Here is a 25289-nt window from a genome sequence, read left to right as displayed (position 1 = left end):
GTTGACAAATATATTAATCAGGGAAATTGTCACAAAAAATAGTGAGTTGTGATTTGTGTATTTAATGGCTATTTTAAGGCTCAAATATCTTATTACATCTGAAAATATTCTCATTATTCCAAAATGTTGTTCTAGAGGTGACACTTGGGTGGATAACTAGGCAAATAAATATTTTTGTTGGAATTGCCGAATGTGGTGGAAATCTATGGAAATTCGATAAGGGTAGTTACAGATTGTATTATGTAGAGTCTGCCAGTTTCTATCCCAAAGTGTACTCTAGGATCAGTAACCTCAGCGACTATTGCAAGCGTTTTTTGGACAGAAACCCAAGCCATTTTTTTATACACTTTAAGATGCCCGGCTGGGATTAACTAGGTTACAATAACTGCACCACCCACTGTTGCAGGAGAATCAGAAATCTTGCAAAGGTGAAGGTTGCCTGACATTGCATACACTTGGCCCAAGTGTCCAGCCTGCATATGGGGGAATACCTACTCGGCCCGTTGCATTGCTCTTGCACCACGCAACGTGGTCCAATAGTGACGCAACTAAAAAATGAAAATTATGAAGCCATGCAAGGTCACCTTGCATGGCCTTAAGTAGGTTCATAAATCTCAAGTAAATTAACACAGCGCAAATTGCAGCGTTGCCTTACTCTGCACCAGGTAGGTGTTCAATGGTCGTTGTGTCGTTGTTCCTACCCATGGTTTTTGGCGCATTTCCAGATTTGCCAGAACTGGTAAACCTGGGAATGCGCCAAAAAGATGAGCCTCCCCAGGTGAGGCGTAACAAGGAGAAATATCTTTATTTTCCTCGTTACTTCCTCTTTCTAAGTGTGCTGCATTTTTCAGCACACATTTGCCTCTAAGGATTGCTTTTCTGCAGGAAGGTGCACCTTCCTGCACAAAAACAATCCTGCATGCAACACAGGCACCCCTGCACCATGCTCCAAGGGGGCCTCCATTGGTGCTGGGCAGCCAAAATGGTGGCAGCGCAGGGTAAAAGATATGAATATGCCGCTTGCTATCAAATACAGCACATTCTGCCATTTCCCTGTCATGCAGTGCAGTGCAGCAAGGTGACTGCTGCGCTGTGTGACAAATCTCATAAACATGTCCCTAGATATGTCGCTCGTAAGGCTGAGAAGGGGGCATAACAAACACTTTCTATTGTATGTCACAATCCTCCCAGCAACAACGACAATTTTTAGAACACCCTTTGGTGACCCAGAGATTGCAGTCTTTGGCACTGAACCCACTTCAATTGTTGGAATGATGATACTGATCATGTCGCTGCCCAAGGAAAATCACAACATATTCCCATGTTAAAGTCCCAGAGTGCAACATTCCCCTGTGCATTCAGTGTTACAGAAGGGACCTTGTCTCTCCATGTGCACAGGAAACGTTTGCAAGGGACACCTGTCATGTGTCCAGCACAGCCTTTTGTAGTATAGGTCCTTCCAATGCTTTACTCATCTCAATTCTGCAACCTACACCATATACGTTTCAGTCTTATTGCAGACAGTCCCACGACAGTGGGTGGTTTTAAACTAAATTCTTCCTGATACACCCGATTTTCAGAAATGAAAATCAAAGTTAGACAAACTAACCTACACAGAGAGAGAATGATGCACAAATGTTAAAACAAAAGATGAAAATGACAATCAGATGCATTAACAGATGTCTCAAATTGGATAAAGCCGAAATACACTTGAGTGAAGACCGAAAAAATATAGAAATGTGAAATACATTTAAAATCATTAAAATTGTTTCAGAACGTTGTGAAATGGTATAGAACTAGATATTACACAAAATCTCATCATAGAACTACACCAGATCAAGTGAAATTATCAAGGGATAAATCTCAATATAATACGTCTTTCCTTTCGGTTGTTCATAATCTGCTGAGCCAAATTTAGCCACCATTAAGTGCAAAGTGTGCTGCCGTAAGAAGCTTAGTATCCGTGTGACTCCACTGGTGCTATTAAGAAGTGCATAATGTAACTCAAGATTGAAGAAATAATAAACTCTAATTTTCTCCCAAGAGAATAACTCCTGAAGGACTGTTTCAAAAAAGATTATAATGGCCCGCATGCAGCTATCAATTTTGATAAATTACCTTTTTTTCTAAAATTGCACAGAGCCAACAGTACAAAACAAGAACATTACCAGTTCCTCAAAAAGAGCAGATGAATACTGTACCTGCTAACCTAATAAAAATAATAAAATGCCGTGTTTATCTCGTACCTTATTTTCTGTTCAGGACTAATTCTTCTGTAAAATCGTATTTGTAGATAACCACCATCTTTTGTGTGATATACTCCCAGACCTTTGCCCTTTCTGCCTTGCTGGCTTTAGAACTCAATGCACTTTACCCCTGCTAAAGTGCCTGTGCTCCGCCTTTAAACATGGTTGAATTTTCTTATTCCTAATTCGAATATTTAATGCTTAAATGTCCTTGATATAAGGTGTAGAGAGTATACCAGGGACATGGAAGTTAAATGCCACTAGTGGACTGCAGCACCCATTATGCTATCCACTACAGTGGCAGGCAAACATGGCTTCAGGTCTACTCTATATAGCCTGACGGATGTAGTGGAACCCTTATACCTTCCTTTCAAATTATAATGCCTACCCTAATAGGCCTTTTGGCGCACAAGGCATGGTGCATGTCATTTAAAAACAGTACATGTAGCAATTTAAAGTTAACATATCCTTACAGTGAGTACCACCCAAAAGCTAGTTTCACCATAGGAAGGATCTGGTTGGCCCAAAGAAAGCAACATAAAGCAGGATTAAATACTAATTCTGCTATCTGGGGTTTGGTCCCAATTAGAAATATGATTACACCACTCTTCTTAATATGTATACAAGCTCACCTTAATAGTGGCATTGCATTTTTAATAAACAGTAAGGAAAAGTAACTTTTAGTAAATTACCATATCCCAGCTTGAATTTCCTGTAGGCTATTCTGCATTAGGTTCCCAACAGTAGCCGAGTGGGCAATTCACCCGATAAGATGTGAAAACTGCTCCAAGAGCAAAGACAAAGGCTTGTGGGTGTGGATATGTTTGCCATCCCCTGGCAGGAAGACAAGACGAAGTATACATAGGAACTTAATTTGTTTTAAAGGACCTCCCTGTGAGAAGCAAATTTTAGGTGATACCTGAAACAACCCTAGCTTTTGTCTTTCCAGTCAGTCAGGCAGGCAACAAACCCAGTGGGAGGAAACCTGCCCCAGAAGTGGTTTGAAAGTGACCATAAAGAAGGGTACTGCTCATTACCCTGACCGTCCCTCTGGAAGGGCACACATGCTCTATACAAGGGGAGAAGGGTTTTCCTATCTTGGTTTTTGGCAGTGAGAGGGTCTATAAGATGGTTTGCAGTAGGGTAAAGAGGAACTGCTGCATAAGTGGATATGGTAACCCCAGGGAACTTTCACACATTGGTTAGGGAGGACCCAGGAGTCACCCCCACCCATTGACTAGTGTCAGGCTTAAATGTTGTATCTCTAGGCACTCCCCTCAGTTAACTTTCTGAATCTGCGGAAAAACAGAATAGGACTGGAACTGCTGTCTGTGACCTGAGAGGAAACTGAAGGACTGTACCTGCTCCCTCTTGTACGTTGGACAAAGAAGTGGACTCAAAAGGTGGCTGCCCTCCCTTGTGGGTACAGGGCTACAAACAGCTGCAAGACGCCTGTGACGTGAAGTTCTAGCTGACCAGTACAAACTGTACCTGAACTGTATTGTGCTGGTGGTCTCTGCTGGTGTAAATCTTGACCTCCAAGTGCTGTTCTTAAGGTCCTGTGATCCTTGACTGTGTCTGGGACTTAGAAAATGTTTGGGCTTCCAGACCTCCTGAAGACCAAGGCAAATTACCAAAGTCTATCTGACCAAGGCACAACCTCACTGGGCTAAGAAATCCAATTTCTCCTGCTCAGAGCATCTCCGCAGCAGCACCTCCTGTTCACGGGACCCTTGGCAAGAAGGTATTCAGTCAGTGTCCAATACAACTGTAGTCTTTCTAAGATGAAGGATTCTGAGTACCAAAATGAGACAAAATCTGAAGGTAAAAATTCTTGAACAGGTGAAGGTGCTAAAAGTGTCCCATTGGCGAGAGCATCTACCTGTGTGTGAAATTTTAATTTCCCCCACTCACCACCAAAACCAACAGCTTGAGAGGTCCCTCAACCAAATCCTATTTGACTTTGTGACGACTTCCTCAGATACAGCCTGTTGCCTTGCCCCACTGAATGACTTCCAGAAAAAAAGACTAAGGGCCTCATTTAGAAAGAACTGGCGTAGTGCAGCCATACAAGCCTTTTTTCCTGCACTGCCCTACGTCAATTTGAAAAGGCAGATATGCACTGTATTTACAAGATACGGTGCATTCCTGTCTTTTCTGACTGTGCGGCGCACAATTTGGTGCCTAGCGCCAATGCAGCCAATGCAGGCACCATTGCACCATGGTGCATGAGTTTCTGCGTTGTTGGCAGGGTTGTCTTTTTTGCAGGGAGGGACACCTTCCTGCACAAAAAGAATCCATGGAGGTTTTTTTCTCTTTCTATTTGTGCTGCAGAATGCAGCACGCATTGAAAGAGGAAAAAATGAGGAGAAATAAATACATTTCTCCTCACTATGCCTACTGTGGGGAAGCATACAGTTTTGATGCCTTCCCAGGTTTACAGATCCTTGTAAGTCTGGGAATCGGTCAAAACCCATGGGTATTGCATGGCGTAGCTAGACCTATTGCCAGCGGGGGTGGTCCCTAAGTTTCCCGTCCGGTGCAGCTAAGAGTGAGGGGGGAAGGCGGTGGTTGAAAGGCGACTTGCTCACTTCTGCCACCCCCCAAAAAGAGTGCCACCTGGGGCAGATGCCCCCCTACCTACGCCACTGGCGGCACCATATCTAGAAGGCCATGAAAAGACACGCAAAGTGGCTTTGCGTGGCCTCGTAAATACGGGTCTGCACTCTGCACTGCCAGAGCGTCATAAAAAGTGATGCACTGCTGGAGCAAGGGGCTTGCAAATAAGTTCCAATGTAAAATCTCTAGCCGGGCCAAACCTGGTTGGTGTATTGAGTGGGGCACCATAGTGTTCGGCCTGAAATCGTACCTACGTTCTGGTCTACTGCTACTATTGACTACCATTGATGCTTTGCCATTTTCGGTGCTGTTTTTTACTTAAAAATTTAAAAAATTAACATTTCTGTTCCCAATATTTGGACTTTAGTTGTTTTGGAGTCCTTTTATGTATTACATTTTACTCTGTGCTTCTAATTCTGTCTCTGAGATGTATTGCTTGGTGTTTTGATTTTATCACTGTTTTAGTACCGCATAAGTACTTTACACATTGCCCTAAGGTCGAAGCGCATCTTCTGTGTGCCATGGTTATGAGGGAGTTGAGATCAATTTGACTTGTGACTTTGAGGGTTCCCCATGACAAGAGCTGTGATTATTCCTTGAGGTGGGCAACCACCCACCCCAAATATTAATCCAGTTTCATTCAGGATTGCTCTCAAACATCACATCAGTAACTGCATATTGTGAGTCATTAATCTATAAAAAGCATTTTTATTCACATTAAGCACATACCTGCTGAAGATAGTTGACAAATCTGCACATGAAGTCTCCAAACACCCAGCTGGGCAATGGGTATAAAGTTGCAGTGAAGGGCACACAGCAAACTAAGAAGATAATGTCTGTGGTAGCCAGGTTAGCTGTGAATGGAAGAGTGCAGCAGATGAGATAAATGTAAACACAATCTGGCACTAAATAGAAAGTCATTTAACACATTAGGCTATGTAAGCTGTGAATGCACTGGGATGGGCTTGGAGGGGGCGTGTCCGTGGATGGCCTTGGGTCTTCAGCCCATTACACACACCAGCCATGAGGATGCTTCTGAGGACCGAGGCCATGCTGAGTGTGCTAAACACTGCCTGTGAAGCTCTTTACCCTCCTTTTGTAACCCCCCCACCCAAAATATCCCCTGCTACCAATGATACAAATTCCTCCCCGTCACATGGACATCCACTGTGATCTGCCTCAATTGGGGAGGAGAAAAAACATTCTACACAGGAGTTTCCAGCTCACATTATCTCCCACTGTGTAATATTGGCTTTTCACCAGAAGAGCATGTGAACAGGGCTGAAATTGCGTGAAAGATGGCGACACTGTGTAAGGTGGCATGCCTGTACGCAATAAATAGACAAACCAGTTAAAAAAAATATAAGTAGCAATGTCTGACATTAACTCGAGAACAAATAATAGAAACAACAACTCGGAGAGCCAAGGCATACAAGCAAGAGCAGCTAGGATTTTAGTGTATCCTCAGCCAGGTTTTTATTGCATCCTTCATCAGGTTTAAAGAGGCACTTGATCAACAGTATGAAAGAAATTAAATGTGAGGACTCTTATAAAAGATAACAAGCATTGGCATAGCCAATAGGTCTCGCCTTTGGGACCTTATGTGTTTAGCCAAAACTTTTGGCTATTTTGTAGAGCATTGTGGCTGCTGTGCATCATGTTGAAAAATTATAAGAAAAAGTCAAGCATTTTTGTTACCTTTATACAAGCCAGGACGATATTATATACGACCGAACAACCTGATTAAAAAAAGATTTTCACATAAAAAATGTCTTCTAGTTTTTTTGTACTTGCACTGCTGGCAACTTCTTCCTGCCTATTCTCATGCTTGTTTGTTATAATTTTGTTTGTTATGGGGAGGCGGGACATAAATAACGGGAGAGTGGAGGTTGGAAAACAGTAATTTAATTAGAACATGAGCAGCGGACCAACACTAGTGGAGAATCAACAGATGCCAGATTTCGAGGGCAGACTGATGTGATGCTTAGGTGATGTTTGGGTGATGCTTAGTTGGTGCGCTGATGCAAAATGGTAGTGGTGAGTGATGTTTGGTGCTCAGGTGGTGCCACTATATGGTGTGGATTGGAGGTACGTTGTGGATTGTGGAGTTGAAATATGTCGTTTGGTGTGTAATTATGTGGTGTGTATTGGAAATGTTTGGAGGTGTATTGTGTGGCCTGGAACTGTGGTGTTGAGTGAAATTATGCTTAGTGAAATTGTGTCATGGTGTGGAGTGCATTTATGTTGATTGGTGGTATGTGGCATAGAGTGTATTTATGTGGAGTGTATTTATGTTGCATTGAGAAGAGTGCAATTATGTGGTGTGTTATTATGTGGCACTGAGTGTTATTATGTGAAGTGTATTTATGTTGCATTGAGTAGAGTATAATTATGTGGCGTGTAATTATGTGGTACTGAGTGCTATGTGGAGTGTATTTATGTTGCATTGAGTACAGTGTAATTATGTGGCATGTAACTATGTCGCACTGAGAGGTATTTTGTGCAGTGCATTTATGTTGCATTGAACAGAGTGTAATTATGTGGTGTGCAATTATGTGGTACTGAGCCGTATTTGGTGTGTATGTTACATTGAGTGCAGTGAAATTATGTAGCATATAATTATGTGGCACTGAGTGGTATTATGTTGAGTGTATTTATGTTGCATTGAGGAGAGTGTAAATATGTGGCGTGTAATTATGTGGCACGGAGTGGTATTATATGGAGTGTATTTATGTTGCATTGAGTAGAGTGTAATTATGTGGCATGTAATTATGTGGCACTGAGTGATATTATGAGAAGTGTATTTATGTTGCATTGAGTAGAGTGTAATTATGTGGCTTATAATTACGTGGTACTGAGTGGTATGTGGGGTGTATTTATGTTGCATTGAGTAGAGTGTAATTATGTGGCGTGTAACTATGTCACACTGAGTGGTATTATGTGGAGTATATTTATGTTGCATTGAGTAGAGTGTAATTATGTGGCGTGGTATTATGTGGCACTGAGTGGTATTATGTGGAGTGTACTTTTGTTGCATTGAGTATAGTGTAATTATGTGGCATGTAATTATGTGGCACTGAGTGGTATTATGTGGAGTGTATGTTGCATTCAGTAGAGTGTAATTATGTGGCTTGTAATTATGTGGCACTGAGTTGTATTATGTGGAGTGTATTTATGTTGCATTGAGTAGAGTGTAATCATGTGGCGTGTAATTATGTGGCACTAAGGGGTATTATGTGGAGTGTATTTATGTTGCATTGAGTAGAGTGTAATTATGTGGTGTGTAATTATGTGGTACTGAGTGGTATGTGGAGTGTATTTATGTTGCATTGAGTAGAGTGTCATTATGTAGTGTGTAACTATGTCGCACTGAGTGGTATTTTGTGGAGTATATTTATGTTGCATTGAGTACAGTGTAATTATGTGGCATGTAATTATGTGGCACTAAGTGGTATTATGTGGAGTGTATGTTGCATTCAGTAGAGTGTAATTATGTGGTGCGTAATTATGTGGTACTGAGTGGTATTTGGAGTGTATGTTGCATTGAGTGCAGTGTAATTATGTAGCATATAATCATGTGGCACTGAGTGGTATTATGTTGAGTGTATTTATGTTGCATTGAGGAGAGTGTAAATATGTGGCGTGTAATTATGTGGCACGGAGTGGTATTATATGGAGTGTATTTATGTTGCATTGAGTAGAGTGTAATTATGTGGCATGTAATTATGTGGCACTGAGTGGTATTATGTGAAGTGTATTTATGTTGCATTGAGTAGAGTGTAATTATGTGGCTTATAATTACGTGGTACTGAGTGGTATGTGGGGTGTATTTATGTTGCATTGAGTAGAGTGTAATTATGTGGCGTGTAACTATGTCACACTGAGTGGTATTATGTGGAGTGTATTTATGTTGCATTGAGTAGAGTGTAATTATGTGGCGTGTTATTATGTGGCACTGAGTGGTATTATGTGGAGTGCACTTTTGTTGCATTGAGTATAGTGTAATTATGTGGCATGTAATTATGTGGCACTGAGTGGTATTATGTGGAGTGTATGTTGCATTCAGTAGAGTGTAATTATGTGGCTTGTAATTATGTGGCACTGAGTTGTATTATGTGGAGTGTATTTATGTTGCATTGAGTAGAGTGTAATCATGTGGCGTGTAATTATGTGGCACTGAGGGGTATTATGTGGAGTGTATTTATGTTGCATTGAGTAGAGTGTAAATATGTGGGGTGTAATTATGTGGTACTGAGTGGTATGTGGAGTGTATTTATGTTGCATTGAGTAGAGTGTCATTATGTGGTGTGTAACTATGTTGCACTGAGTGGTATTTTGTGGAGTGTATTTATGTTGCATTGAGTACAGTGTAATTATGTGGCATGTAATTATGTGGCACTAAGTGGTATTATGTGGAGTGTATGTTGCATTCAGTAGAGTGTAATTATGTGGTGCGTAATTATGTGGTACTGAGTGGTATTTGGAGTGTATGTTGCATTGAGTGCAGTGTAATTATGTAGCATATAATTATGTAGCACTGAGAGGTATTATGTGGAGTGTATTTATGTTGCATTTAGTAGCGTGTAATCATGTGGCATGTAATTATGTGGCACTGAGTGGTATTATGTTGAGTGTATTTATGTTGCATTGAGTAGAGTGTAATTATGTGACGTATAATTATGTGGTACTGAGTGGTATGTGGAGTGTATTTATGTTGCATTGAGTAGAGTGATTTAGATGATAGTCGTGCACAGCTCCAAGGTAATCTTTAGGTTAAAGGCGTAAATCGTGCTCCTTCGTTTACTCCCTGCTTTGGAGTATGTGCTATGAACTGAGGAAAGCACTAGCGCTGATCAGTGCTAGTGTCACAAAGGGCACTGATTTTTGGTGTGCTGGACTATGGATCATCCCAAAACACCAAGGTTTTACCTTACACCAAAAATCCACAAGAACCTCCTACAACCACCTTGTCGCCCCATAGTATCAACCTGTGGCAGCATACAGGAACCTATTGGCAAACTAATTGACAAATACCGCCAACCTTACGTCATCAACATGAACTCTTTCATTAAAGACACTACAGATTTTTTAAATAAGTTGGATAACGTGAAATTGGACTCCAACGAAAAGATACTCATGTGTACCATTGATGTACAAGCACTCTACACCTCTATACCCCACTCATTAGGGATAGAGGCCGTGGAAACTGCCTTACTTCAGATGGAATATGACGAAAATATGAAAATATTTCTACTGGAATTACTCAATTTCACATTGATGCATAGCTTCTTTAAATGGGAGGATAAATGGTTCCTACAAAAGTCTGGCACCGCCATGGGAAATCCAGCAGCCCCAGCATACGCGAACATTTTCATGCACCAGTATGAGAATAAATACATTCTACAAAACCTCCAATGGCAACAAGGGTTACGTCTATATCTGCGATATATAGACGATATCTTTATCTTGTGGAAAGATACAGAAGACCAATTGATCAACAACATCCAACTACTAAACCTGATTGATCCAAGGATTCAATTTACTCATGTAGTACATGAGAAACAAATTAATTACCTGGATGTAACCATCCTTAAAATAGGTGATAAGTTTGAAACTACTCTATACACCAAGACAACTGATCGAAACAATTTGCTTGCCTACCAAAGTTTCCACCCTACCCCTCTCAAACAACACCTACCATATTCACAATTACTCCGCGTACAAAGGATTGTCTCAGACCCGAAGGAATCCAAGACACAAGCACTAATCATGATTGACAAATTTAAGAAAAGAGGATACCCAAATGAGGTGTTACAGGATGCCCACAAAAGAGCCACAGCCAAGAACAGACAGATGTTACTCTCTTCTCAAAAAAGTGTAAAAACAACTAAAATTACATGCGTGAGTAAATATTCTACTATCACTCCACAATTCAAGAAAATCATCAAAAGACATTGGTGTATGCTCAAAACAGAACTGGACTTCAATAACATCTTCCAGGATGAACCCACATTTGCATTTACCAGAGCTAAAAATCTCGGTGAAATCATAAAGAAACCTACTCTCACAAAACCTTTAATAACCTTTAAAGGCACTATTCCATGCAGAAACTGTAGTAATTGCAACAATATCATGGAGGGTAACACCATCACTCACCCCATGCGGGGCAACAAAATCAAGCTACAGGTTAATGGTACCTGCGACACAAAAAACATTATTTATATGCTAAAATGCCCATGCGGAAAAGCCTATGTGGGACAAACTGAACGTAAACTAAAAACAAGATTAACTGAACACAAAAGTAATATAAGAACAAAAGTGTTTAAATCAGCGGTTGCCAACCATTTCATTGAACAAAATCATCAGATTAACCAGATCAGAGCATGTATATTGGAAATTGTGGAAAAAAATGAAGAGAGAGATAATAGAAAGACTTTATTGACATGTGAAAATCATTGGATATTCCACTTGCAAACCCTGCGTCCTCAGGGGATAAATGAAAGAACTGAATTTAGTTGTTATTTATAAATCTGTTATTTATAAATCTATTAATATTCTGTCATGATTATGTTAATTGTACATTTTGATACACTGTTTCCGTGGTATAATATATTGTAACTATCATCATTGCCATTAAGTGTTAGTATTGCTTAGCATGAAACACACATATAGACACTGGCCCTTTAACTGATACATGCGCGACTTCAAAACATCGTAGTACAGCCCACACGCGTCACACGCCAACTTGCATCGCGCTGAGAACGTTCTGCTTACAGCGCTGATAGAATTCAGTCTCCTGCATATTCGGTAAGAAGGAATTACGTTTAAATGCTTGTAACCCACCCGAAGCAGCTTGCACTCATTTAATATCGGAACCGCGAACATTTGCTTTAAGCGCTTACAAACATTTGTCGGCTAATGTGCCACGCCACTTAACCTGTCTGTAAGTTGAAATAGTAACGTTACCACGTTACATTTAATGCTTGCAGCCCACTCGAGGCAACTTGAACCTTTTTAACATTAGAACTGCTAACATTGGTTTAAAGCGTCAACGAATGCTTGTCAGTTAACGCGCTGCGCTAGCCAATCTGACTGCGAGATTAATTTATAATGTTACTAGGCTCCAGTTAACAGCAGAAAAAACACGCATGCATTTGGTTTTAACATCGGAAAATAATCCGCACGCGTAAATGTAAATGGCTACTTCAATTGTCGAACGTAGCATAGTATGTATATCACGTGATGGTGCCAGATAATATGTGACAAAGATTTAGTGAGTTAAACATTGTTTGTTTTTGAAGAATTATTAGTGATAGATACCACTCTTTGTTTCATAGATTTCCCAGATGAAGGCCAGCAGGCCGAAATGCATTGGAATAGGAATATAAGGATTGTTGGGAACATATGGATTGTTGTAAAAGGAATTGAATACCAAGTATAAACTATTGAATACTTCCATGAATATATTTTCATAAGTATGAATAAAATACTGCAATGAAGAGCAATTTCAAGTTTGGAAAACTTTATTGATCAAAATTTGCTGGTGAATCCAGCACACCAAAAATCAGTGCCCTTTGTGACACTAGCACTGATCAGCGCTAGTGCTTTCCTCAGTGCATTGAGTAGAGTGTCATTATGTGGTGTGTAACTATGTCGCACTGAGTGGTATTATGTGGAGTGTATTTATGTTGCATTGAGTACATTGTAATTATGTGGCATGTAATTATGTGGTACAGTGGTATCATGTGGAGTGTATTTATGTTGCATTGAATAGAGTGTAATTATGTGACGTGTAATATTTGTTTATAAAATAATGGAATAAAGAACACATATTTTATGTCACATGGTAAGCGAAATATTATGTGTCTCATGGTTTTACATTAGTTGAAAGTTGTAATTTAAAGAAATGGTCTAATGTTTGTGAATTCTGGAAGCAAAATCATAGATGAACCTTCCCAATAATTAGTCGTCTTTAAAACCACAGCTGCGGTACAGTTATAACAAGCATTAAACATGGGTTGATGCATCTATGCTTTGATAGATCAATAAACCCTTAACGTATCCATGCCCAGTGACAAACGGTTTCTACTTGATCTAGTTGGTGATAATTGGTGTCTTGGAAGTGGACGTAACTGATCCAGAGAAAATACAAATTTATTTCAGTTGCATGTCCCTGATATCTAAAAAAAACTGTGGGTTCTGTAGGAGAGAACACACCTCAAATGGTGTCCTATATATACGGACTAGAATTATGGGTCTGTGAATGACTCTGTGTTAGAAATGGGGGTCTCTGGTTGGCAGTGGATGGCCACTGTCCAAGCAGGGACCCTTCTTCCTAAGTCAGAGTGAAGGGCTGCACCCCTTTGACAACCCCTGCTCCACCCTGTGGTAACGTAGCACGAGCAGTTAGGCTAATCTCAGAGGCAGTGTGTTAAGCGTTTATGACCATACACAGTAATACAGTGAGGAACACTACAAAGGGACACAACACAGGTAGGTATAAAAATAGTTATCTTTATATATAGGCTTATCACATGACCAAATAACGAGAAAGCCACAATACTGTGCAAAAATGATTCTCTCTGGATGCTGCAAAAATAGTTCAAATGGGGAATGCAAAATTCAGTTCAGGGCAATGGTCTCTGCGACCCTTTTTACTCACAGTTCCGGGATGTTGTTGTCAATAATCCACAAAAATGCAGCTAAGGTGGGATGGCGATGTTTTTCCTCACGCTTTTGGTCGCGGCCACTCGCTAACGGGTGTTAGCGACAATTTTGAGGTCCGCAAACATGCGGGGCGATGATCAGGCCATCGAGCCCTGAGCGGCAGCGACGCGATGAATTTCTTGACGCTTCGTGACTGTGGCGATAATTTTGAGGCCCCCAAACGTGCGGGGTGAGGATCAGGCCAGCGAGCCCTCAGCGGCAGCAGGGCGACGATTTTCCTGACGCTCCGCGGCTGTAGCGATAATTTTTAGGCCCGCAAGCGTGCGGGGCGATGATCAAGCCAGCGAGCCCTCAGCGGCAGCAGGGCAACGATTTTACTGGTGCTCCGCGGCTGTGGCGGCTCGCTAACAGACGTTAGCGATAATTTTGAGGCCCGCAAACGTGCAGGCGATGTTCAGGCCAGCGAGCTTTCGTCTGCAGCAGTGCGATGATTTTCTTGACGCTCCTCGGCTGAGGCGGTTTGCTAACGGGCCTTAGCGACAAAATGAACTGTACTGGTCCTGAGACTTCAGTCAGGAGGCTAGTTCTCTCTCTAGCCCTTGGGTGATTGCAGCTTCAAGATTAAAAAGTTCTCTTACAACTCCTTTTTCCTCCTTTTTCCAGTCCAATGAAAACTACTGCAGGCCAATCCAGGGAACAGCACACAACACCAGGACAGTCCTCTCCTGCAGCTTCCTTCAGTTCCACGGACAGAGGTTGGTCTTGAGATCCAGGGCCAATACCATTTGTATGGGTTTCAGCACAGATATTTATACCCCAAAAGTCCTTGTTCTCAGAAGCTACAAGTCACTGAACCCAGCCAGAACCAGTTCTGCCCATCCCTGGAGCACTTTATTTACCAGGCTGCATCCTTCCTTTCAGAAAGAGGAGGTCTGCCATCAGACGCACAGTGGGAGGTGGAGCCAGCATTCACCTTGCCAGGCACAGCCCTATTCAGGTCCAGGAGCTACCCCTCCCCACACTTCAATGCAGATCTCTCTATTCAATCCAGGTCTGACTCAGCCTGCCCTGTCCCTCCAAAACCAGACAGCCAATACACATAACAGCAGAGCACACTGGAAGGCTTAGGCAAGAAAATACCTACTTTCTAAAATTGGTATTTTCAAACACAGAATATAAAAATAAACTTCACTAAAAGATGTATTTTAATATTCTGAGCTCAGGCATGCTAAATTCGTTTTTCTACCATGTTCGATGGGTCAGTTAGGACTATAGAATGTAATAGCCAAACTTCCCATTTTGGCCTATGGAGAACAGGTAGCCTTACAGTAGTGAAAAACGAAATTGAGTGTAATTCACTACCAGGACATGCTACACACATCAGAGCATGTCCTACCTTACACATACAATGCACCCTACCATAGGGGTGGCTTACATGATGCCAAGGGAAGGTTCAGGGGCTGGGTAGTGGGTGCACTTCACAGCCAAGATGGCAGTTCAAGACTGCACACAGACACTGCAGTGGCAGGTCTGAGACACACTTTACAAGCTGCTTCTATGGGTGGCGCAAACCAGCGCTGCAGGCCCACCAGCAGCATTTGGTTTACCAGCCCTGGGCACACACAGGCCACATTACTATGGATTAAAAGGTAGACCAAATAAGCCAATCAGGGATTCATCAATTCATATGTCATCTTTACACAGGAAGCATCCGCGCTGCGGCACTGAATGGCAGTGGCGCAGTGCCCAGAGCATCTATCACCGGAAAAACAGAGGAGGCACAGCGAAAAAATGGATGGGAGACTCACGCCAATGGTGCCAGGTCTAACACTCTGCATAAATAAATAGGAGGGTAATAGTTAGTAAAAGGAGCATACATAAAATGTATTTATTGTGGTAGGTGCGATTCTTTGTACCCCTTGAACTATATATCAATGCAAGAGTCAAGATTATTTAAAATACACATGTTGCTATTTTTTTCTTCATAACATTAGAAGAACTAGTACGTTGTCTGGAAGGGATAACAACAACATTAATTGGCGCATCAATCATAATTTGCAAAATGAACAGTGATCACGTTCAAGATTAAACGATCGTTTGTCTAATTAGTATTTCAAAAGGAGCACACAATTCCGTGGATAGGTTCAAATTTAACACACAAGAAATGTGCATGTGCATGTTTGTTTACGGATTTTACACAGCCTTTGTTTAAGTTTATATACAGAAGGGTTCACACCTTCATAGTAGTTTATAACAAAGATAGCTTCTTTTTTTAACTGATTAAGCACTTTGGATTTGGGTGTTTGGAGACATGTAGCTCCTCTTACATCTGTCTGAGAGAGGAGTCTGGACAGTGCCCGCTTTGCCAGGCAGCATAGAAGCAAAGGTGTCGTCAAAGGTCAGCTCCCTGTCATGTGTCCATCCGCACCATCCTATGCTGAACCTCCGTGGCGTTTTGCTTCTGAAAATAGTTCCTGCAGTGCAAACAGAGGCCTGAAACTGCGCTTAAGTCCTGACCTGCAGTGAAATACAGTCCTTTGAACCAGCCTGTGCTTGCTGCATCTTAGCGCTTTGTTTTTATTGCTAGAGGGAGGGCGGGAGGTAACATGGAGGGAGGGCAGAAATGTAGGGCAGATGGCAGGAGCAACACGGTCAACGGAGGGTGGGGGTGGCAGAGGAACACAGACAACAGGGGATGGGGCGGGAGCCGCAAAATGGGTGCAAGGGTTAACATGGACAACAGAGGGAGGGCACGAGAGGCAACACGGACAACAGGAGAGGGAGAGTGGGAACATTGGGGCAAAGCATGTGCAAAAGGCAAAACTAATAGCTGAAGGAGAGAGTGTACGAGAGACCACTTGGGCAAGGGAGGGAGAGCATATTGTGGGGCAATATGGAAGGACGATGGATGTGGGCAACACAACAGATGGCAGGGGCTTGGCCGGAGGGAGGAACACAAGGGGGGAGACATCCACAAGGGAGACATATAAAAAAGATGCACTCTGGTAGACTTCTGAAAAACAGAGAAAAAAGTAGCATCTGAAACAAGCGCACGCGCGCTAAAAGCAAAAAAAAAATGTGTCAGCAAAAGTGAAAGCGTTTCACTTGCGGGAGCGAGCAGCACCAGGAGCGATAATTGCTACCATATGGCGCCGCTTGTTCCCGCAAGTGAATCGTCAAACGTGCACGCCTTGCCATTGAAGGCAATGGAACGCGTGCACGATTTTGGCTGAAAAGCCGAAGCGATTGCTAAAGGTCTTTTGCCTATGCAGCGCATCCGCGCTACGTAGGCGAGACCTAAAAAACCTAAGACCATACGATTGATCAACCGGACAGCCCACAAAAAGTGATGCTCGCCTCTGCAGCGCAAGTGGCTTGTAAAGAAGCCCGCTAGGCTCTGTCAACAAAAATCTTAAAGACTCTTAGTAATATCAGAATGAGTATTGAGCTATCTAATTTTGTTTCCTTATGTCATACTTCTCTGCCCCGACTACAGAGGTGCAGCCACCTTCAGTATTGACTGTAATGGAAATGCCGTTTGTGCAACTTCATAACCTTTCCCCTTCTTTTCCAAGTCTATCAAAGCCTTGAGAACTGAGTTAAAAATTAATACCTTGAGCATGCTAAATTTAGCATTGATTCTTAAAAAGGTTCAAAGGTTATACGTGATGGAAATCCCAAAACCTGTGGCTTTTTCTAATCACAACGAATTTGATAAAAGCAACCTTATCTACCTATAAGTCCAAAACCAGAAATAATGCAGCTGCCTTTCTATAATTCAGACTCTTCTCCTGGGTGGATACATTATCATTTAGCCACTTTCGAGAAATTTGCCAAAATGTGAGTGTCCAGTGTGTGTGTGAAGGGTTTCATATATGTTTGGAAGCAAATGATATTATTGGGAAGTCCAGATAGTGATGACACTGGGTTGAAACAATTTTTTATAAGAAACATAGTAAGTGATTGTGAATATAGGATATCGTGGACATCAATAACTGTGATTTTATCTCTCAGCCCTGCCACATACACCTACACATCAAAAGTAATATTACAATTTAAAAATATGTACTCCAGTGAGAGCAAAAATAACAAATCAACATACTTGTGATTGACCTACCCCATACCTTAGAGCTCCCAACTCTCAACCCTCTGACATACAATCTTACCCTCGCTATCCCAAATGATGGCACACCCACATTCAGGACGTAGCAAATGCATACCCAAACCAATAATTGCATTTCAATAAACACATCAAGAATCTCGGCATATGCAAAGGATTCACCACAAACAGACTAATACACAATCATACACACATACTTAATAGTGGGCATCTAAGGCAACACATAAAAACTGCTGACGAGAGGCAACTACCTCGAAACACGTGTCCAGGGATGGCTAACGCGACACTCATTTTCATTTTAAACTTTTGGCATAGGCGTACCCGCCGACGCTACTTCATGGACCACAATTCTTTGGGGCAACACGCTGATAGGACTAGCAGAGTGCGGCCAATCGGATTTTTGTTTATATTCAGGCTCCCTTGAGCCGGTGGGGCTGACGAGCCCTTGGCTACGCACCTGCGCGCCTTGAGTGGTACTTTACCTGAGAATATTTTTTGGCAGCCTACGCAGCAACCCCACACACATACCTACTCCCTGCTGACGAGAGGCAACTACCTCGAAACACGTGTCCAGGGATGGCTAACGCGACACTCATTTTCATTTTAAACTTTTGGCATAGGCGTACCCGCCGACGCTACTTCATGGACCACAATTCTTTGGGGCAACACGCTGATAGGACTAGCAGAGTGCGGCCAATCGGATTTTTGTTTATATTCAGGCTCCCTTGAGCCGGTGGGGCTGACGAGCCCTTGGCTACGCACCTGCGCGCCTTGAGTGGTACTTTACCTGAGAATATTTTTTGGCAGCCTACGCAGCAACCCCACACACATACCTACTCCCTGCTGACGAGAGGCAACTACCTCGAAACACGTGTCCAGGGATGGCTAACGCGACACTCATTTTCATTTTAAACTTTTGGCATAGGCGTACCTGCCGACGCTACTTCATGGACCACAATTCTTTGGGGCAACACGCTGATAGGACTAGCAGAGTGCGGCCAATCGGATTTTTGTTTATTTTCAGGCTCCCTTGAGCCGGTGGGGCTGACGAGCCCTTGGCTACGCACCTGCGCGCCTTGAGTGGTACTTTACCTGAGAATATTTTTTGGCAGCCTACGCAGCAACCCCACACACATACCTACTCCCTGCTGACGAGAGGCAACTACCTCGAAACACGTGTCCAGGGATGGCTAACGCGACACTCATTTTCATTTTAAACTTTTGGCATAGGCGTACCCGCCGACGCTACTTCATGGACCACAATTCTTTGGGGCAACACACTGATAGGACTAGCAGAGTGCGGCCAATCGTATTTTTTCTTTTTTTTTTTTTTTTTACATAAAAACACTTAAGTCTACCCGCCATTGTCACAGGAATTTTGACTGGCCACCTATATGGTGGCCGTCCCGCCCATGGAATTACAATGCGACGGCCATGGTGGCGGTTGCATTGGGCATGTTTACCATTGCGGCGGGTGTTGGAGGAAGTCAATCTCCACCAGTAACCGGCCACCTATATGGCGGCGGTCCCACCCATGGAATTACAATGCGACGGCCACGGTGGCAGTTGCATTGGGCATGTTTAGCATTGAGGCGGGTGCTGCAGGAAGTCAATCTCCACCAGCCTTTGAATGGCAGGTGAACCACCATTCAAGGCTGGTGGAGATGAAGCATCCTAATATGGCGGACAGTGCCTGCTAGGCACCACCACCGTTGTAGGTATGCTATCCAGGTCTGACAGGCAATGTATGGATTTCCTGTGTCGGACCCATGGCCGATGGACTTCCTGTCTGACAGCAAACTGCCTGCCATCCTAATTTGGCGGGCAGAGAATGGCTGCACGTTGGCGGTGAATCCACCACTGGCAGGCTGCCGGTAGTGATTTCACAGCTGTCATAATGAGCACCATAGTGTTAGGAATGGGATTTATGGTTGTCTGAGTCTGCAATCTGTACAAGCAGGAACCACCTCTGTAGTCAGGGTCAGCTAGATACACACTGAAAGATATCATGTGCTCACCATCTGTTTTTTTGGCAGTCAGGGTATGTAAAGAAGCAATGCGTAAAGTGTTTGCACAACACACACACACACTCAAAATTACACAAAATAAAACACAACAATAAAACTCCACACAGGGTTAGAAAAATAGATAATATTTTTAGGAGTAAAGCAAGATCAAAATGACAAAATCAAATATATAGGACCGGAGTTATGTATTTTTAAAGATTAAATCAAAATCTACTGCTTAGAGTCAAGTAGCTCTTATTCCAGGTACTGTTGAAGGAAGTCTTTCATGTCCCTGAGACTTCAGAACAGGAGGCAAGTCAGCAAACCCTTGGAGTCACTCTAGGTTCAAGTGAGATGGGTCCAGTCCTTGTCCTCAGCAGGGCAGATATCAGCAGGCAGCAGGGCAACACAGTAAAGCAGAAAAGCAGTTGTTCCAGAGCAGCAGTCAAGCAGAGTGGTAATCCTTGTAGCACAGCAGTCCTTACTCCTGGCAGAGTCTTTCACAGGTCCAGAAGTATATTGTCTTGGTAGGGTCAGATACCAAGAACTTGTACCCAGTTGTGCCTTTGAAGTGGGGGTGACTTCAAAGAAGGGTCTTTGAAGTACCCACAGGTCCTTTCGTCCAAGCCCTGGCTCCAGATTATCAGTCGGCGGTAATCAGCCCTCTGTGTGTGAAACAGCACATTACCTATTCAGGTATAAGTGTCAGCTCTCCCCTCTCTTCCTGCCCAGGAAGAGCTGTCAGAATGTACATGAAAGCGGATCACTACACAGACATACCTAATCTTCCTGTGTTTGCGGCTGTCACATTCCCCAGACGTGTATTGGAGACAGGCTGCAGGCACACAGAGCAGTAAGAGAAGAGAAATGTCTACTTTCCAAAAGTGCCATTTCTAAAACAGTAATCTTAAATCCAACTTTGCCAGTAAAGAGTATTCATCATTACCATTCCAATGATATAATACATGGTGCAGCTACCCCTTTCTAATCAGGAATTACAGCTAAAAAGTGATTTAAGGAATTCTCAATGCTGACCTATGAGACGAGTAGGCGTCACAGTAGTGAATCACTAATTTGGGTGATTGTCACTACCAGTACATGCAAAACTTAATAGTACATGACCTACATTTTCCTTATAAAGGCCCTGCCCTATGGGCCACCTAGGGCCTACCTTAGGGGTGATGTATGTGTAATAAAAAAGGAGTCTAAGACTTCGCAAGTAGTTTTAAATGTCAAGTCGAAGTGGCAGTAAACTGCACACACAGGCCTTGCAATGGCAGTCCTGGGACAGGTTTGAAAGGCTACTTGTGTGGGTGGCACAATTAGTGCTGGAGGCCTGCTAGTAACATTTAGGGAATAGGCCCTGGGTATATGGTATACCAGCTTATAAGGAACTTACAAATAAACTTAATATGTCAATAGTGTATACACCAATGTTACCATGTTTAGGGGAAAAGCACATGCACTTTTGCACTGGTCGGCAGTGGTAAAGTGCTCGGAGGCCAAAGAAAAGAATCGGAGCCAAGGGTCCCCCCTACACATGCATGTACAGTGCGGGTGGCAGAGACGCATCCCAACTACAGGGGGCGCCCTTGTAAGCAACATACCTTTTTCATCAATGGGAGCCTATGTATGTGTCGTACAACAGGCTCCCATTGACTTCAAAGGGGCTCCGAGCGACCCATGTCCATCAGCGCTTGTTCGCATCGTACTAGGGCGCTCGGAGCCTGAGTCGGTCTGAAAGCCCTCCGGATCCGAGTCGGACGGAGCCTTCTCCCAGCGAGATCGGAAATGGCTCCATAATGTGTTTGAAGTACTCATTCTAGTCTATAGTCTGTAGGTATCATATCTACTGAATATACAAACTCACATAAAAGCCACTACTCATATTTGGTTCTGAAAAGACACACGCATATATCTACATCTATCTATCTATCTATCTATCTATCTATCTATCTATCTATCTATCTATCTATCTATCTATCTATCTATCTATCTATCTATCTATCTATCTATCTATCTATCTATCTATCTATCTATCTATCTATCTATCTATCTATCTATCTATCTATCTATCTATCTATCTATCTAAGGGCCCGATTCACAGAACTAACTTAAGACAAAATCCTAAACTTACTACCATTTTGGTATTCACAGAAGGCACTTACTCATTTCGGCATTCACAGAAGTTAGGAGTCCTAACTTTAGGACTCCTAAATGCCTTTTGTGAATATCGAAAGTCTTAAAGTTAGGATTTTTCTCAGTTTAGGAGTAGTAAAGCTAGGACTCCTAACTTTAGGACTCCTAAATGCCTTCTGTGAATACCGAAATTCTTAAAGTTAGGATTTTTCTCAGTTTAGGAGTAGTAAAGTTAGGACTCCTAACTTTAGGACTCCTAAACTGGGAAAAATCCTAACTTTAAGACTTTCGGTATTCACAGAACGCATTTAGGAGTCCTAAATTTAGGACTCCTAACTTCTGTGAATACCGAAATGAGTAAGTGCCTTCTGTGAATACCAAAATGAGTAAGTGCCTTCTGTGAATACCAAAATGGTAGTAAGTTTAGGATTTTGTCTTAAGTTAGTCCTGTGAATCGGGCCCTATCTATGTACCTATCTATCTATATCTATATCTATATTCACTGAAAAAACCATTGGTTTCAGGCACGTTATAGTTAGAAATTAGCATTTAAAATAAACATCGAAATTAACTGAAAAAAACATAGGTTTCAGGAACGTTATAGTTAGTTGGACATTACACTCGTACAAAACCATAGAAATTCCGGCGTTATAGTTATTCAGCTAACTATAACTCGCGCCCCCGCAATGCACTGCTGATGACGTCACATATTACATCATTCATGACATGGTCAGTGACATCACTGATGACATCACTGATGACATCTCAAATGACATCACTGATGACATCATCCAGTGACTGTGTGTTTCTGTAAAGTTTAATTTTGTTTTATATATATGCCAAGCTGTATTGAGGAATGAGTGGGTGTATAAGTGTCTGTATGGAGGATTTAGTAGGTACGTGACTGACTGTATAAGTGAGTGATTAAATGTGTCTTACTGAATGCATGTGCTAGTGGCTAAACTGTGTGAAAGTCTGTATCAGTCTGTCTGTAGTTGTGTAAGCTGCTGCATGGGTTGGTGAGTAGCTGCATGAGTGTCTATATGGGTTATCAATTGCTTGCCTGAGTATTTGTATGTCTGCCTGAGTGTGTGTGTGTGTGTGTGTGTGTTTGTGTGTGTGTGTGCGTGTGTGTGCGTGTGTGTGTGTGTGTGTGTGGGTGGGTGGGAGGTGTGTGACTGTGCATAGATGTGTGAGTGGTTGATTCACTGGGTATATGGGTTCAAGAGTGCATGTGCATACAGCTGTATGGGTGGGTGAGTGTGTGTATGGATGTGTTGGTGAGTGAATGGATGTCTCAGTGGTACATGTGCAAGTAACTATATATGTAAAAGGCAGTATATGTGAGTGACAGAGTATATAGATAACTGTATGTGAAAGTCAGTAATTGTGAGATTGGCTGCATGGATGAGTGTGTATTTGTATAAGTGATTCTATAAGAGAGTAATTATGTGTTAGTATTTGTATGAATAAGTGAGGTTGTGTCTGTATGACTGCATAGGTGAGTAAATGGAACTATGATTGATTCTTTGCATGACTGACTGAGTGTGTGAGTAACTCTGGATATGTGGCAGTTTGTGAGTGTCTTTATAGGTGTATGAGTGCATATGATAGTGTTGTATTGATGAGTGACTGCATGTATGAGTGACTGTATGGGTGAATGAGTGGATGTGTGTGTAGACCTAGGAATCAGTCAGTGCGTATTTAGTAACTGGTATTGATGTGGCTAATTTTTTCGAAAATGGTAGTCTGTATTTTAGAGTGGGTGTATCAAAGGTTATATTCAGGTGTGAGGAGGTGCATCAGATGTTCACGTGGATGATGTCATCAGTAATGTCATCAATGATGTCATTTGAGATGTCATTAGTGATGTCACTGACCATGTCATGAATGATGTAATATGTGATGTCATCAGCAGTGCATTGCGGGGGCGCGAGTTATAGTTATCTGAACTAACTATAACACCGGAATTTCTATGGTTTTGTACGAGTGAAATGTCCAACTAACTATAACGTTCCTTAAACCTATGGTTTTTTCAGTTAATTTCTATGGTTTTTTAAATGCTAATTTCTAACTATAACGTGCCTGAAACCTATAATTTTTTCAGTGAATTTCTATGGTTTTTTAAATGCTAATTTCGAACTATAAAGTTCCAGGGTTTTTTTAAATGAAAATGTGTAAGTCTAATGTACCTCAATCCTATGCTTTTTTTATTTTATATATATATATATTCACTGAAAAAACCATAGGTTTCAGAGACGTTATAGTTAGAAATTAGCATTTAAAAAACCTTAGAAATTCACAGAAAAAAACATAGGTTTCAGGGGTGTTATTATAGTTAGCTGGACATTTCACTCGTACAGAACCATAGAAATTCCTCCGTTATAGTTAGTTCTGCTAACTATAACTTGTGCGCCCGCTATGCACTGCTGATAATGTCACATATTACATCATTCATGACATGGTCAGTGACATCACTGATGACATCTCAAATGACATCACTGATGACATCACTGATAACATCATCCAGTGAATGTGGTTTAGTTTGAAATTTAAATATGTATTATATATACCAATCTGTATTGAAGATTGAATGTATATATAACTGTCTGGATGGAGGATTTAGTAGCTGTCTGACTTACTGTTTAAGTGAGTAATTAAAAGTGCCTCACTTAATACATGGATTAGTAACTAAACTATGTGAATGTGTGCATCACTGTCTCTGTTGTTGTATAATATGCTGCATCAGTTGGTCACTAACTACATGAGTGTGTATATTAGTTATTGATTAGTTGGGTGAGTATTTGTATGGGACACTGAGTTTGTGTGTGGTTGGATGGGGTGTGTGTAACTCTATGCATAGATGTGTGAATGGTTGATTGACTAGGTGTATAGGTTTAAGGGTGCATGTGGAAACAGTTGTTTGGGTGACTGAGTGCATTTATTTGTGTGTTGGTGAGCGCATATATGTTTTAGTTGTACATCTTCAACAAAGTATAAAAATAAATGGATACGTAGATAGTGCTGGATGGGTGAATGGAGAAGTGCATGGGACACACAGATCATTTCCTAGACTGCATAGGTACTAACCGGGTATTTAGAAGAGCATATCAATATTATGTAGCTGGTTAGAGGTCTGCATGCATAGTGTACAAAATATTGTACCTGCACTTGTGTTAGTGGCTAGGCCATTCCTTAAGTATATGACTAAAAACTGGAATAATTTAAGTGCTGCAAAGAGAGTGCATGCTAAATTAATTAGTGCTTCGGTATCGGCAGAGTGATAGGATACATAGATAGTGCTGGATGGTTGAATGGATGTGCATGGGACAGACAGAGGGATTCCTAGACTGCATAGGTACTAACTGAGTATTTAAAAGACTGTATCAAAGCTATGTAGCTGATTAGAGGTCTGCATGCATAGTGCACAGAATATTGTATCTGTACTAGTATTTGTGTGTCTATGGTTTCGAGAATGGTAGTCTGTATTTT

General features: G+C 41.9%; 1 protein-coding gene across 1 annotated transcript in view; it reads right to left on the bottom strand.

Moving 5' to 3' along the window:
- LOC146866144 (G protein-coupled receptor 54-like) overlaps nt 1-25289 on the bottom strand; it is a 708070-nt gene that overhangs the window by 195713 nt on the left and 487068 nt on the right. The window contains exon 2 of the mRNA XM_085640803.1: nt 5595-5719. Coding sequence (XP_085496929.1) covers nt 5595-5719 — 125 coding nt within the window. The remainder of the gene's footprint in view (nt 1-5594; nt 5720-25289) is intronic.

Source organism: Triturus cristatus, chromosome 2_1 (genome assembly GCF_964204655.1).
Source record: "Triturus cristatus chromosome 2_1, aTriCri1.1, whole genome shotgun sequence".
In the NCBI taxonomy this organism is placed as follows: domain Eukaryota; kingdom Metazoa; phylum Chordata; class Amphibia; order Caudata; family Salamandridae; genus Triturus; species Triturus cristatus.
Note: the sequence above shows the minus strand (reverse complement) of the source record. Positions and strands in the feature narration are given on the sequence as shown.